The sequence below is a fragment of the Bombus pascuorum genome, chromosome 9 (genome assembly GCF_905332965.1).
Source record: "Bombus pascuorum chromosome 9, iyBomPasc1.1, whole genome shotgun sequence".
NCBI classification, from domain to species: domain Eukaryota; kingdom Metazoa; phylum Arthropoda; class Insecta; order Hymenoptera; family Apidae; genus Bombus; species Bombus pascuorum.
The window spans coordinates 5342151-5358493 of record NC_083496.1 but is presented as its reverse complement, the minus strand read 5'-3'; the positions used below and the strand labels follow the sequence as shown (position 1 = coordinate 5358493).

Sequence of the window (16343 nt, the reverse complement as noted above, 5' to 3'; positions counted from 1 at the left end):
GATAGACCGATATAAATCTTCCTGCATCCGCGAATTCGCGATACACGTTCCCATATATAGGTTACACGCGTAATTCGACGGGAAACGACGTTCCGTTCGCACGCATTTATCGAAACGTTCGTCGAGGGCATCGATTCGCGATGAACGTTTTTCGATGGTCGAGCCGTTAACGGCAGATTTTTCTATTAAAACGGAGCGCGGTTTGTTCGTCCGATTTTACCTAATTCATTTTCTTTCGCACGGTTAAGCTTATCGAATTCGCGTTTCAAGATAACGATAGCGGACAAAGTTGCGAAGCCTGTTCCAATATTTGTCAATTATTAACAACGCGCGTAGAAAATATTTTACTCTTTCATCTACGCGTCGAGTTTCATAAAAATTGATGCGTAACGCTCTTACACGGCCCTCTTACAAGTTGCGGGTCGACAACGTGGCTCGTTCGGGACTCTATTTTTATCCTTGAACTGATTCAAGACGAAAACTTTCCTTCTTTTTTTTTTTTTTGTGTCGGCTGTTACCGACATAGAACACGAAAAAATGTCTGCTGTTGGCAGGAAGTTTCGATTCACGGGCGGAGATCCGGAGAAACCTTCGCTGTTTATTAGGAGCTGTGATCTCCCTTAAAAATAAAAGATAGCTTCGCGGATGTTCCTTCAACTTTTCCGAAGACGGTCCTTCCCAGCTTTCGCGTCAAATACGATCAGGGTAAAAGCAAATTTTTCTTAAATCTTTTCCTTTGCGCAAATACGACTGGTAAGTTTCCCTTAGCTCGTAAACGAGTGAAATACCGAGATGGTGGATCTATTAAAGGACTTAGACTTTCCAAAGAATACCAATAAAAGCGTGCTTCTACAGCGAAGAAAAAAAGTTTCTTTCCGTTTACCGATCATAGATTATATGCATTTTAGTGGAATTCGCGTGAATCGTAAAGCTTTTAACTCGTGCAGGCTGCGAACGATATAGCTACGCTTGTTTACAAGTGCAAATCACGACTTCCCTTCTTTGCCGATAGAAAAGTGTATTTTTATCACGAGGTTACCGGAAGCGAAGAGTTTGAGTGTTTCGTTCGCGTGGTAACCGACATACAGGGTCCGACAGACTTTTTCCAAGGACCCTTCTTCGTTCTTTTATAGACCAAGGTGACGCGACGACTGGCAGACTAATCGCCTCGCGATGTCTGTTAACTTCCATATCCATCTCCACATGTATCTAACGTTCACGCCCGTTAATTTTCATTTTCCTATTCACGTCGCGAGATTTATTCTGCGTTAATTCACCCCGCATCGCATAGTTGCAATCTTTCGACGGTCGTAAAGTCGAAAAAGCTTCTTCGGGAAGTAACCATTTCCTCGGTTCCGATGTATCTTTTAACGATCCGTACGAGCATTTCGACCCAGCTACGTTTAAGTAACATTGGGAAAATTAATAAATGCGATGCACACTGACTAATACTCATTTGATCCGATCTGGAATTTTCTAAAGCAAAAATAAAAAAAAAAAAAAAGAATCCTTCGTTATTCGGATAAAGTGTAAAATATACGATACGATCTGCAGGATCGTTGTATCGTTCGAAATCAAAGAACTAACGATAGCCGCGATTGTATCGGAGGGAATTTTCCCGAGCAAGAAAACGAGCATGATTTTTAACTTGGCCGTTGGATCGACCATCCATCGTCCGGATTGTAGACTGTACCGAGTTTTGTTTTTATACGAGTTATCTTTTGTTCTCGCGTATCTGTTACCAGAGGCCATTGTAATCGTCGTAAACGGATTTGCACGCGCAAATCATCATTCCATCGTATCGAGGTAAAATTCAATTCTTCCTCTGCACCCTCTCTCTCCCCCGCCCTTTGGCGTAACCCCGTATGGCGAAACGGCGTCGCGGAGGAAACATTCTTTCTCTTGGCGAATGGAAAGTCGATCGCGTGAAAGGGGAATGCGAAGACGAGGGTGCGCGATAGGGGTGAACAGCGTGAGAGAGGGAGAGAGACGGAGAGAAATCGAGTAGAAATCCAGGAGCACCGTTGGAACTCGGAAACGATGTAACGAAGTTTGGACTCGGCGTAACGGAAGTCAACCGATACTTGGTTCACGGAGATGTATGTGTGCGCATCCAACACCGTGGATAGCCGTATCTTGTACCGTACCACGCGGTGGTTACGATTTTTTCCCCGAACACGTAGAGTGAAAAGTGCGGTTACGAATTCCGCATGCCATCGTGCAATGCCGTCGCGAGCCGTTCTGTCACCCTCGGCAAATTGAAATTTCCGACAGTCTCTCCCTTCTCCATTTGCCCTCTGTTCCCCCCGCTCTTCCATTCCGCTTCTCTTGCTCTTTTCCAATTCCTTTCACTTCTACCATCGTTCCGAAGACATTTGGAAGTCACTGGGACAAATCGATATTCAGAGTTCAAAGTTCGTCAAATCCCGATTTTGACGTTCGCTCTCAAAATCCTCGGTTACCAGGTGTCCGTAAATATAATTTTATATAAAACCGTCGTAACGTTATAACGACATCTGATATTTAGAGATCTTGCGGGTCTCTATTTATCGTCACATTTATCGCGGTTGGCAGAATTTTTTCCCCCGCCCGGTAATTACCCCGCCGAATCTGCCAACATGGAACGATTTTCTTGAATATTTCAAATAGTGGAAATAGGTCGTGACGATTTTCATGAAATTTTTATAAATCACTGGAATCTGCTTGTGGCCGGGGTTTAGGGCAGCTCGTAATTCCGCCGGATTCCCGAGCAATAGGACAAAAAGGAGAAGCATCAGTGAGGGATTCGAAGATGCGCGAGAATCGAATTACTGCCATCGGAAATGATTTATATTCCGCGAATTCGAGGAGTTTCCTTAACCCATTTCTCGGAATTTTAAGGCGCGCGCTTTTTCCCTTCTCGAAGAGAACGTTGTGAGGCCCAGCCTGTTTTTCTTCCCCTTTCTTTTCTTATTCTCCTCCTTCTTCTTCTTCTTCGTTTTCGCCCTCGTCCTCGTCCTCGTCCTTCGTCTCGTCGATCGCGTCTCTGCAACTTCTCTCTTCTAGTCTTTCGTCGATCTTTTCTCCGCTGTCTATCTCTCCATCTCTCTTGAAACTCTTAGAGAAGTTCCTCGTGCGTTACACGTTTCCGCGAGCGGAAATTGTCCTGTCTCACAAATCATGCTCGTTCTTTTCACCCTTCTTCTCCCTCTGTTCTCTCCTTTTCTTTCTTTCGCTGTACGTCGTGCTTGTACGTCACGACACGCGCAAACATAAAAGTTGGCGCGAACTTTGTACAAGCATAACTCGTGCACGAATTCGAGTCATTCATACGCTATCACTTGCAAAAGCTTTTCCTTTCTTCGTCGTACCAGAACTGTTTTATGGATTTCGCGCGGTCTGGCTCATTACCGTGTTTCACATCTTCTCGAAGAGTTCCGTTGCACGCTCCACAAGATAAGTTAGATACTTGGCTCGAACTCGCTAATCAAGCTATAAATTGCTTTCTCTCTTGCTATAGAACACGCCGATAAAAATCTCTCGAACATCGTGTAACGATTCGACCGATCTTCTTCCTCGATTCGTCCCTGTAAAACGTATTTTATTTTTATCTCTATATCGAAGTTTATATTTTATGCAACGACAACGCTTTATAGTTCATCTTGTAGCGAGTTGGAGTGGAAAAAAGATGTTACGTTTTACCATGATCTATCTTCATTTTTGGCTTTTACGCTGTTAATAAAGAATTTAGGCATTACGAGGATGAGGGGCCAACAAAAAAGGCGAATTAATTATTCGACGGTTAAAATAAGGACAGTAGCGGGCAGAGTCGAGGGAAGAATATACGGGCAGCGCGCGGCTTGATTATTACCTCGTTTATTTTTCTTTATCCGAGAAGGGTAGCGCGAATCGAGCGAATTTAAGCAGGACAGGATCCAATTTAGCGGAACTAGCCTCGTTGACGTGTTTACGGGACGACGTCGATAAAACGAACCTGATCAATTCGAGTTCCCCGAATCTGTAATACCCGTGCTAATTAGCGAGCGCGCTAATCTCAGAAGAGCAACTATTCCGAGGTCGATCTCTGCAATCGCGTGTATACGTATATTACACGGCGCATAACTCTCATTGAGCTCACGTTTTAGATGCGCTTTTGCCGCTTCGCGATTTCAGCTTCTGACGTAGTATCATCATAATGGAGATTCATCGAATCGACGCGACAGAAAAATTGATACGCGACCGATCGCGAAACGCTTTTCCAGTCACGACAGAAACAGATTGAAATACAGCAACGAAGAAGGAGAAGATCCTTTCGTGTCGGCTTGTAATAGATTAAAAAACTTTTTTCACAAAGTTCTCTGCTTCCACCTAATCAGCATGCACGAATGTGTCGGCAAGCGCTCGACGCGAAGATACACTAATTAAGTCGTTCTGAATTAATCGCCTGGTAACGAGGCAGTTCCGTTCTAGGTCAAAGTTGTTTGAGTTTTTAAATCGAAGTTGCGCCCAGTTCACGCGGACTACCAGTTTTCACTTCTCCTCGAAAGTCTCGAAAAGACTTTGCGTCGCGAGACTCGCGATCGAGAGGCGCATCTAGTTTATCCTCTGTTAAAAATTACAAACGAAAATATCGCTAGAGGTAAATGGAACGATCGCTGCAAGTACGATATTGCAGAAGTTGACGACAGTTGGCTTCTTAACTTTCGTTGTCGAGCAAAGACAGGCAGCGGATTTCCCATGGTTCGTTATAGTCTTCAATTTCTTGTCTCGCCGCGGTATCGATTCCACGGTGTGATATCAATTCCAGTCTGGTGGTGGAGCACTTTGAATCGAAACCTTTTAATCGAAGGTCGAATCCTTGAAGCAGAGTGACGAGGGACAGGCCTGAAAAAGAGCCGCGAGAGGAATACCTAACTCGGATCCCCCGAGGATAACGTCGATAAAAACGCCTCCGCGTCGCGGAGATTCATCAAGTATTTTGCCGAAGAGCGGCAGGTGACATGGGAGATTACTTTTGCGTTTGTGCGGTCGAACACGACCGCGTGCAGGTTTCTGTAACGAGCGTACATATCGCACGGGCAGCACCTATCCTATAGGTCACCGATACGTCTTAGCTTAAAGGATTTCAGTTTTATACGCAATTTCTGTTACTCTCGGCCACCGGTTTTAAACAACATCGTGCAAACTTTACGTAATTTATGTTCTTTAACGGCGCTCCTATATTTTCTATCGTTTAAATAGATCTCGTTAAATTTCAAACGCGAACGTCGAACGCTTATAATTCGTTTCACAAGCGAATTAATACGAACCCCGTAAGTTCTCATAACATCATCGGGTATTTTTGAATAATAGTCGATAATTGAAATATTATTATATCGAAGAGTGATTCCGATAATTCGTACGAAGAAAACTCCCGACTTTAATACCGATTTAATACCGGTAAACTTTTATATCGGTGTTCCGATCGAAACAATACATTTTTTGTCTTCTCGACCTACTTTTCGCGGTGAATTCGCGATTCCTCCGACGTATGGCAACTAAATTCGAACGAGCCTAACCCGCGAGCAAATTTTTGTTTTCCGTGCTCATTTTGTTCTTTTTTTAAGCAAGCATTCAGAAACGGTAGCAGTTCCGTGCTATACGCGAACTCAGCTTAAATGGCCTAACCAGTTTCACCCAGAAAATGTTTTCCATGTAACGGCCTGACGGAAGTTGGACTTCGACGGACTTAATTGGGTTTTGTTCCACGCCCTTCGATCGCTCGACTGGCTGCTGCCGCGACTTTTGCCCTCTGCCTCTCTCTATCTCTCTTTCTCTCTTCATTCTTTCTCACTCTTTCTCTCTCACCCTTCGTGACGAGTGCCAGAGCAACGTATCCGCGTTTTCCACGCGTTTTCCATCGGGATTTTCCCCGTTGTACGGCTATCGATCCCTTTTCGTCCTCTTCTTCTCTCGGTAGCCTTTCTTTTTCTGGGAACACGGACAGACTGCTGCTACTCTTTCTTCCGCTCTCCTCTCGTCGCTGGTCGCCCCGCCAAAAATCGAATCGTTGGCAAGCACTCCCGCGGGACAGTTTTATGGGTTTTTATTTTTTTAACCTACATTCCCTGTGCCACCGGTGAAACGCGCTTAACCCCTGCTTGTCCGATAGTAAATGGAAATGCGCGCGATGAGGGAACTTACTCCGCTGAAAAATCGGTCCGAGCGAAGCTCCGTTGTCTCTTATAGTTAGTAGCAACGATCGCGTCGTAATCGGAACGTATCGTACGTCCGTTTTTTAACAGAGTGGACGTATCATCGTGGAGAAGCGGAGGCTTGCGAAAATTTGTATTCGATAAAGAATTTCTGCAGCGAAAATAATATTTTCTTCGTAGTTGACGCATCTCCTTCCACAGAGATTGTACATCTTCGGTTGGCCGAATATCGATCCATTTCCTCCCTTGTGTTTCAGCATCCGTGCGACGAGCATTGCTACCGACGTTTTCCACCTAGAAAACGTGAACTGTGTAACATTAAGCAAAAGATAGTGGACTTGGACAAAGTCGATCCCGGGGGACGATTTTGCGAGTGCCTTTCGCACCCTTCGACTCTTCCGTCCCTCCGCACGAGATCTTTACACTCACCCTTTCGTACCTCTTCGGGAAACGGGTCCTCCTTCTGTTGCCTTTGATCGTCTCTATACACGGCGTATGGCTTTTAAGTAAGAATCGGAAAGGATGAAAGCTCCTTCGACTTGGCATGTAAAGTGGGCTTTGTGTTTTCTAGTTGGCGGACAAACAATTCAATGACACGTTGTCGAACTTGTCTGCGAGATTGTTCTTTCGACGACGAATCGAAAGTGATCGTTCGATATCGATGGATATTTTACAGCTGGTTTACGGAGCGGCAATTTGTCGTGTTATCAAACGAATAACTATCGTGGCAGTTTCGTTACGTTATCGATAATCGTATTTTCATTGAGACACACAGCGATAAATCGCATTAATTGCGAAACGTTCGAGCTAAAAGCAACGAAATACAAACAATGTTCCTAGTTTTAGACGTAGAGCCAGATTATCTGTTTTCGAAAAATATGCTCGGAGACTATAACGAGAAGTCGTTACGGTTATTCTGCTGTCAGCAAAAGCTTCGCCCTCCTTTTTGTTTTTATTAATATTTCATTGGTCATTGTCCATTATTCTCTCGCATCGCTGACCGTTCCAACCGAATAACGTTTAAAGGCGCGCACGTAGCGAACCACCACCGTACGTACTATACATACGTGTAGAGGGATGGTCTCGCCAAACGCATCAAACTCTGGCCACGATGCACTCCCTGCTATACATACGACCAATCACGAACGTAGGAATTAGGGGTTCGATGTACGCCCTGCTACTTTTAATTCAGCAAATTAATGAACACCGTCAACGTCGTCGACGTTGCAACGACTGCCGCATACAGATAACTACGTATACGGAAAATTTGCCGAACGTCCATCGATGTGGGGGTAACGTCGTTATCGAGCCGCTGGTGTATGCTCGCCACGAAAAACTCGACGCGAATTTTCCTGAGTATTGTTGTCACGGTATCGCCGAATCTCTTTTCCGTACTTTTATTTAAACGCGCAACAATCGTTCGATCAAGTTCGGTTTATTGGTTCGTTGATAATTTCCCGTGAATATCCCTGTATCTAAGAATTATACGAAATTAATCCCGTTTGTGTTATTTATTTGACAGAGAAACAAAGCTATTCAAATATCTTTTATACGGAAGCGTATTATAGTTTTCGGGTTAAATAATTTTAATTTGCCGGAATATCTACGTACGTAGACAATACGAAATAAAGAGACGAGAAGAAAGACAGAAAAAAAAAAGAAAGAAAGAAAGGAAGGGAGTGAGGGAGGGGGAAAAGAAATAAAGGAAGAAAGGAAGTGGAAAGGGAGGATGAAAGGGAAAAGGGGATGAGGGAAGGGCAAGAAGAAAGGCACCGGTGGAAATGATTCGCACTCCGCACATAGTAGGATCTTCGATGAGAACCTTTATTAAATAAACACGACGTTTTGATGTTTCTCGACGCGACGGGTGGCCATCTTTTCACGAATATCCGCGAAACTTGGTGTACGCGGACCACGTAACGAGGTGATCGTTAGCCACGCGTTTATTACGCCCTCTCAGCACCCTCGAGCAAATAAAGCGTGATAAAATTCGTGCTGGCGCAAACGTTCCTGCTGAAATTCAGGTCAAGAAATAATACCGAGGAATCTGGCGAGAAAGAACGTGTAACGGTATAATAATTTAAATGGCCGTTTCCGCGTATATCGTATATTAGAGTAAATTTACTCGAGTTCCGAGCATCCGAGCTTTGAAATAATTATAGCAGGTTCAGCAACCAACGATAACGTTATCGCGAAGAAAGGAAAACAATCTATGTGCCGGAGGGACGGATAGACGAATCTTTGGAATACATTAGCATTAAACGCTCATTCTCCGTTTAATCGATGCATGTCGCGCTTATCGGTCGTCGGAGGCGTTTTTTGGACACAGCATCGTCGAATCTCCGAACAAATAACGAGCCCCAGTTTTTCTTTTTCTCATTACAGATTGGCGGCGCTGTAGTAGCGTCGACGAGATACCAACAAGAACGACTACGGCGGCGGCGACGGCGGCGGCGGCAGCGGCGGCGGCGGCGGTGACGACGACGACGACGACGACGACGACGACGACGTCGACGACAACGACGACGACGACGACGACGAGGACGTCGACAAGAACGACGGCGTGATCGTGTCGCGGGGGTGGTGGGGTTGAAAATCGGCGCTTGCCCGGTGTCTCCTGTATGCCTCTATCTCCCCTCGATTTCCTTCCCCTTTTTCCATCCACTGCCCCCTATTCTCTCTGGCGGCTCTTACTCCTACCCACCACGTGCGTAAGAGGTACGTGTGCGTGCGGTAGCGGCGCGTAGCCACGCACATGCGATCCGGAGTAGAGGAGAGAACGAGCGCAGCACTATCGACGCGGCTGCGCGTACAACCGGCCGATTCTACCCGAGAGGGGCTTCGTGTGTAGTGGGGGGCGCGTGTCACCTGTCGTGGCGTTGCGCGGTGTCAGTGTGACGCCGACCGTCGTGAGTTTCGGATCGTTTCGCGGTGTGTTTCAACATCGCTGATAGCACGGTGTATCGGGATAGACGCATACGATCGCGTATTATATCTACGTTGCGTTCGTGCGCCGATTCGTCGTTGCCTGCGTCTCTTTCGTTTACACGCGTACACGCACGCGTCTTCTCTCTTTCCCTCTCTCTCTCTCTCTCCCCCTCTCTCTGTCTCTCTCTCTATCTTTCTCACTCTGTGTATCTTCCTTTTTCTCTGTCGCTCGTCCGCTTTTCTCCCCTCGCATAATCTCTCCTCGTCCCTTTTCGATCGCCGGTCGATTTTTGGATTCGTCGTCGAGGTGCGTGCAGGCACGCCGCGTTCGATCTCGTGAATGTGCGCGATCAGGAAGACGGCCGTCCGCAAGGAAACATGCGTGAACAGAGCTGGAGGACAACGACTGCGACAACGACGAGGAGCACGCTGCACGTGACTGCGGCACCCTCGCACGTTTTGCTGCAGTGAGTGGAGAGAAAGGGAGGAAAAAGAGAGTGATAGAAACACGTCCTTTCTCCTTCCGCTGTTACGTCGGAGCCTGTGCTTAACGGGGAGTAAAGAGTGCCGGTGGTTGGTGCGGTATTCGTGAGTTAACGAGGTTCTTTCTCCTTTGCGTGATCCACGGAGGAGACTACGAATCCTGGCACGTTTTCGGCGTCGTTCGAACCACCCGAGAGAAGATGAGGCGTACCATCTTGGAAACGAGGATGCACCCCGTGTTATCCTGCTGGTGCGTTGTCGCCACCGTCACCCTCGTCTTCGCTGCATGGCAGGAAAACATCAGGCCGAAGATGTACGTCCAACTCGGTGAGTGTGTCGTTACGTTGCTCCTTATTACGTATCATATTCTCCGTGTTGCGTTTCCGGTGGTGTTTTTTGTTCGCCGGCAAACGCCGACGGCTCGAAAGACGATGGTGTCGCGATGTGTTGACACAACATGTGCCGTTCAAATCGAGTCGCTCGAACCAAGGTTAAATACGTCACAATGAACCGCGTATCGATCACGCACGGTGTCACACGACGAAACACCGAAATAATTGTTGTTCTCGAATCGATAGAGATTACTTTCTGGCGTGCTACGCGATTGTCATCGACAACGTGCGCTCAAAGCACAGAGGAAAATCGTTTAATTACACCGTTCGATTCTATATTTAGAAATCTTTACTCTCGGCTCATCGATCGAACCGAGCTATATCCTTGGCTAACGAAAACAATGTCCGTCCGGTTGCGTTCGAACGCGAATTAAAATACTCGCGGAAGCTGCTCGCTCTTGGTTATTTTACGGTCGAGAAGGTAATTTTATATTCTCGTTTGCTCGGGTAGTGCGCGTCGAGTAGCCGAACAACGATGCGGAACGGAAGTTGCACCGGGTGCAGGGTCATGGACCTTCCCCCACTCGGTATTGTACCACCCCGTAGCGAGGGGAGTTGTGTGTGCAACCCGGTGACTGTAAACCCTAATCAGTGACATAACCGTACCCTCTAGGTGGATACTTGGAAAGAATATAAAGGTATCGACCAACGGTGTCCCGTTTAAATGATTAAAGTGCGCGATATAACCGAGCTTCTTGGAAGAAGACGACGGCTACGATCCGCGACCGCTATCGGCACCGTTCGCGTTCCTTAACGATCTACGGCGGTGATGTTCGATCGATTAATTTTATTCGTTCGTCCGCCTTCCTTCGAACGGCTCGACCAAGCGAGGGAAGGAAAACTCGAGCCAGAGTTTGAGGGATTAAAGCGTCGTAACGATGGTGTAACGAGCGTGCGGTGATCGATCGATCGGTATCTTTGATTCGAAGGAACGAACGACGGAAAGATTTTCGCCGTGTCGACGACGAGCAAAACTCGTTGTCAAGGGCGAAGCATCGAGACTAGAGTAACGAGAAGAAAGAGTACCGAGCGTCCCACATCCGAGGTACTCGACCTTAACGGCACACCGCGCGTGTTTCGTAATCGCGGTACGCGACCGACATGCAGCATTCATCGTTCCTTCGACGATATTTCGGCGAGGGAAGGAACGAAATAAATTGGTCGCGAAGCGAGCACACCGTTGCATCGCGTGCCTTTACGCACGCCAGTTCACATTCTCCTGACACACGGCACGTGTATGTGCATATCTTCGGTGCTCCAAAGATAGTCGACCGATAGATGCGATTTCGCTGTGTGCACTCTCTTTCTTCCTCTTGGATCTCTCATCCGTGCAAACGCGCTACACGCGTTCTTTTTTCCCCTCTTCTCTGCATTTTGCACCGATGAACTGCTGGCATTGACCGGTCTCGTAGCTCGCGCCTCGCGGCATTGCGTTTATCGAGCATTATCGAACGGATGAATTTGATTCTCTGTACATTCGTTGAGCGAGTATCGTTAAAAGGTGAAAAATGACTGGCCTATGATCGTCGAGGAAACGGATAATACGAACATCGGGCGTGGAAAGGAGAAGCGAATAACTTTTGAAAAAAGTAGCTCTTTCGATCGCGAGCCGAGTAAATTTTCGAATCAACGTGTCGATTAGCGACGTGTTTCAGCGCGGGTGATGGATGGCTCTCGTTTCTGAATGAAAGTATATTTTTTCGAGATGGAAGATGCGACGTCGGTAGGCCGTAACGCAAGCTCGTTAGGCCGTTATGAATTTAGTTCGTGTATTATTTTCCAATAGCAGGGAGAATCGAAGCGCACTGCGACGAAACGTGCAGCGGGAATTGAAATTACACGAAGCACGTGTTATTAATACGCCACTGGCATTGCGGCAACAGCACTGTTTTGCTCACTGAGTCAGAATTTCTGCTAATTCTACAACAGGGAAAACCACGCCGCAGAACCGAAATTGTAATCACCGGGAAATGCATATTGCCGTTATGGGGGTATCCGAAGGGACCCGGTTCCGCTGATGCAGCATTTTCCACGGCTGTTTATTGCGTTTCCATGGACCGCTAATGCTTATTTTTTCTCGGTCGGCTTTCAGAAGATAAGGAGCAACATCGTGTTATCCAATTATCTACCGAGTACGTTCTATTTATGCCGTTGTTGGAGCTCCGCGGCCCGTTTTAGCGCTTGTCTCGGCTCGCGGTTCTAACGTCAATTTCTCTTGTCGTTTTCAATACGATGCGTGCGAGCGAGCTTGCATCTTTCGGATCGTTGACCTCGGAACGCAAAACCCGACGACAAACGACGATATTTCAATGGTTGCGAGGGAACGAATCGCGTCGCGAATAGCCCGTACCGCGAATGCCGTTGACGATCATCCGCGCCCCGCTTGAAAAACAAACGTCATAAATCAAGTGTCGGATACTGGAACGCATGCGGCGCCGTCGGAGACACGACGTTTAAAAATCCGAATCGCGCGTCGCGACGCGACGTCTGCCGGCACACGCTTGCACGCGTCCCTCTTCGGTAAGAATAACGCGACCATGAAATATCGGCCTGTCGTTCGGCGAAGGCGCGAGCCGCTTCAACGAGGATGCTCGCAAAAGTCAAAATCCGTGTGTGGTATTGGCGCGTAACAATCCGTCGCGGCGATATGTTATTCCACGCGAATACGTTATTAAAAGACACCGCGAATCTCGATGCGGTTGATAGCAACGCTGGTTACGAGTTCATTACTGCATCCCAGTCGCGAATACGAGCGTCGAATCGGAATACGAGCTATACCGGGCAGTTAATCCATATTACGGTAACTTTATCTGGCAGCGAGGAATACCGCAACGGACCAATCATAGCACTGCCCCCAACCGATGAGGATACATTATGATTAGTTTCAGTATACCGTGTTCGCGACCTGGCACGTATAACCCGACCTCGGTTCTAACCACCGGGTAAAATTACTGGGAATCGTGTCAATTGGCTACGCGTTCGAGAACCGTCGAACGTAATTCCACTTCCGTAGGTTCGAAATGTCAGTAGGTAGGTGGTGATCGACACGCCGAGCAAAGAAACGAAAGGGAACTTTCGTCTTTCGGTTTCACAAAGTCGGAGAGACAGAGAGAGAGAGAGAGAGAGAGAGAGGGGGGAGGGAGAGAGAGATACACACACGATGAACGTCTGATCGCGATACAGCGATGATTCTCGGCGCAGATAGACAGAGGTGAGTTAACGCGAGCGAACGAAGGCGAATCCGGTGAGCGCGTATTAATGTCAAACAATTGGCGAGGTATACGAACTAGCGAGCCTGGAAATGATCGATTCGATACGAAACGGGGGTCGGTCCTTTTTAAGATTTCTCTTTGAGGATCGGTCGCGTGTACATACCGCCCCCGCATTTTTTGTGAACGTCGAGTGTGTACTCGACGATAGAATAAGTAGCATACTGGCATTGCCGAGGGGTTCATAAATCTTTTGTCGAGAAGATCCCCCCTTGCCATGCTCGATCCGGGAAAGCAAAAGGTCAAAAGCAGCGGCTGCCGGGAGCGGTTTCTTCGTTGGAGTGCAAGTAAAAGTGTCCTCTTATCGCGGGTGTTGACTCGACCTGGCTCGGGGATGAGGAACCATCGTAAATACGATTGCCTTCGCGAAACTTGGATGGAGTTCCTCTCGCGTCGTTTGCGACGATTCGCCGCGTAATGCGTCCCTTTCCATCGATGGATAGACGATTAGTTGGCGATTTTATTATCGACTCGAAACTTGGCCAATTCTTTAATATCGGGATGCTGCTGGCGCACACCGCTCGAGAAAGTTATTCGAATTCGTTGTATTGACTCCTCTCATAACGTTCGCCATCGACCACCGGCTTTGAAGCGACCGCGGACTTTCGGTGCGTTAATATCATTTCCTTCTTCTCTCCGTTCTTCTCTTCTATCCTATCATCCCCCTCTTACTCTCTCTCTCTCTCTCTCTTTGCTCGACGCTTTCAAACGTGTCTTTTTCATTTTATTATCGCAGACGGAATTGGCTTTATCGCGTCGTTGAGACTATCAATTAGATGAAATTAGATTATCACAGTTGACGACTCGTGCCTAATTGTTCGCGTGTCCTTAACCTACAAATTAAAATACCGCGTCTGGAATGGCGAGAGAGTCGATAACGAGACGCGTTTGAAAACGAGAGAGGAAGGAAGAGGCCAACGAGTCTCCGTTACCTTCTTTTTCTTCGCAGCTTTGAGTCATCGAAGCTCGATAAACCCGCGGAGTAACGCGATGTTGTGCATTTTTCCTCTCGAAGGTACCTTCCGTGTCGTTGGATCGAATGATAAAATTAAACGTCATTGTAGGTCGTCCGATGATCTCTTCGATAAAGTTAACTGACCTGCTGCTTCTCGGGTTTTCGACGCACTATTCTTCCTTTCTCCACTTTTCATTCGACGATCGAGCTTCCATCGTTGGCTTCCCATTCTGCTCTTTGTTCCTCGATGTTGGTCGTTCGTGCGTCGCGTGGCGAGCCGATCTTTTCCTCCTCGATTCGGTCGCTACAGAAATTGGTTTATCGGCGGACAAAGTATGAATAATTCAAACCGGACGATTCACAGTCCAATCAATTTGGGTCCGAAAGCAGCGTGGCAACCCATAGTCTAGGGGAGGAGCTTACTCGAACAGGGTGAAACGAAAAGGACCATTAGTAGTACCGTCTAGTTTAATGCGAAACTCGAATTGTCCGACGTGTGTCACGCTCGCCAATCAAACCTAACCACCTTCCAAATAAATCGAACGACATACCTCGAGATAAAAATAACGTGGTCGATTCGAGACAACTTTGCCGGATGTACTTAGGTCTAGGTGCGCGAATTTCAAGGAATTTTTAACATCGCTGTATATCTATTCATGTACTACTTGCTCGCAAATATTGTTCACCCTTTACTCGATATATCGGTGTAAACGCGGATTTTACGTAGCACGTATTCCCTTCTTATGCGCAATACGGTTGGCATGAAAGGCGTAGTTTACGGTGTAAACAACCCTTCTCTATCGACTGTTTATGAAGTTGATTCTTGCAGAGGGGAAGTTGTTTCTGCGGAAAATATCCGTGGTACAGAAATTCAATGGAGAGAATTGCATCATCGACGCAGCGTATCCTTGCCAGTTGTACAGCAGCGAGCACGCGAGATCTCGAGGAAAGAATCGATTTTTACAAAGTTGGATCGACACCGTTTGCATTCCGCTATTCGAACGAGACGCGTTCAATATTACAGGCCGTTATAAATTTCTTCTCGTTGGAAGGATAATTTACGGGGCATTAACTCGACGGTCGTTCATGCCACGAATTAGTGCGATTTATTTCACCGGTAGTTCCTTGAATATTTAGTTATACACCTCTGACTAATTGCCGAATTCGCTTTTGAATCGCGCGCGGCAAGGTAAATAGCGATTTCCCAAATAGACAGACTTCGGTATCTAAAACGGCGTGTAATTAATTCAGCGCGACGACGAATTAACGCCGCGATACCAACGAGGGGATGGAAACTGGAAAGGTTAAAGCGAGAGGTAACCGCTAAACAGCGGCAGAAAGAAGACAGATAGGATACCAAGATAAAAAAGGCGAGGCGAGGACATACGTACGTGACATCTCGTCGTTCGGAGAACAAGTTTCATAAACTCAATTACATCGGTTTTTCTCCATTGTTGATTTTCGCTCGAGATTTTTCCGTGACATAATTGCTGAACGTACGTTGGTCGTCGTCTCCGTTCTTTTTCGCGTGTATACCGGTGCAGCTCGTGCACGGTGCACCAGATACAGGCTGGCTGATACGCTCCTTTAGTTTCGCGGGTTTGTTCGGGTCGTCCTTAATCGAATTTCGAATTGAATTCTTGGTTGGATGCTCGCTGGTTTTACAGCGGGATTATACGATTCTTTAAATCGCGGTCGATGAAACGACGGTGACGGGTAAACCGATGCTCGGTTGCATCGAGTTTATCCGATAGTTTGGAAGTTGGCGTCAACGTCCCGTCTCCGTTTCGTTCGAACCGCGGACACGCGTATTCGTAGAACACACGGAACTTGCATATACGCAGCAACGAGGCAGACACGTCAGTTGATTTTCAGATGCCGTCGCTATCAGCAGCTTCCGGCAACATCGTGAAAGCACCGTACTCGGTATTAGTAGTCTTAGTACGTTGTAACTTACGCCAATCCGTTGCAATTTGCGGTTTAATCGAGCGTATCTGCTGGATCAATACGAGTGGCTCTCGTCCTCCTTCCACCCCCGCCTCGTTTCTCTTTCTATTGCGTTTCTAAACTTGGAGCTTCTGTCTACTCGATTCCAGCCCTCCGTCTCCTCACTCTACAACGCCTTCTCTCCCCGTTTCTCCTT

The 16343-nt window shown here is 47.1% G+C and overlaps 1 protein-coding gene across 2 annotated transcripts in view; it reads left to right on the top strand.

Moving 5' to 3' along the window:
• LOC132910419 (semaphorin-1A) overlaps positions 1–16343 on the top strand; it is a 146141-nt gene that overhangs the window by 16326 nt on the left and 113472 nt on the right. For both annotated transcript variants that reach the window (XM_060966104.1, XM_060966103.1), the window contains exon 2: positions 8559–9911. In XM_060966104.1, the coding sequence (XP_060822087.1) occupies positions 9785–9911 (127 nt within the window). In that variant the 5' untranslated portion in view covers positions 8559–9784. The remainder of the gene's footprint in view (positions 1–8558; positions 9912–16343) is intronic.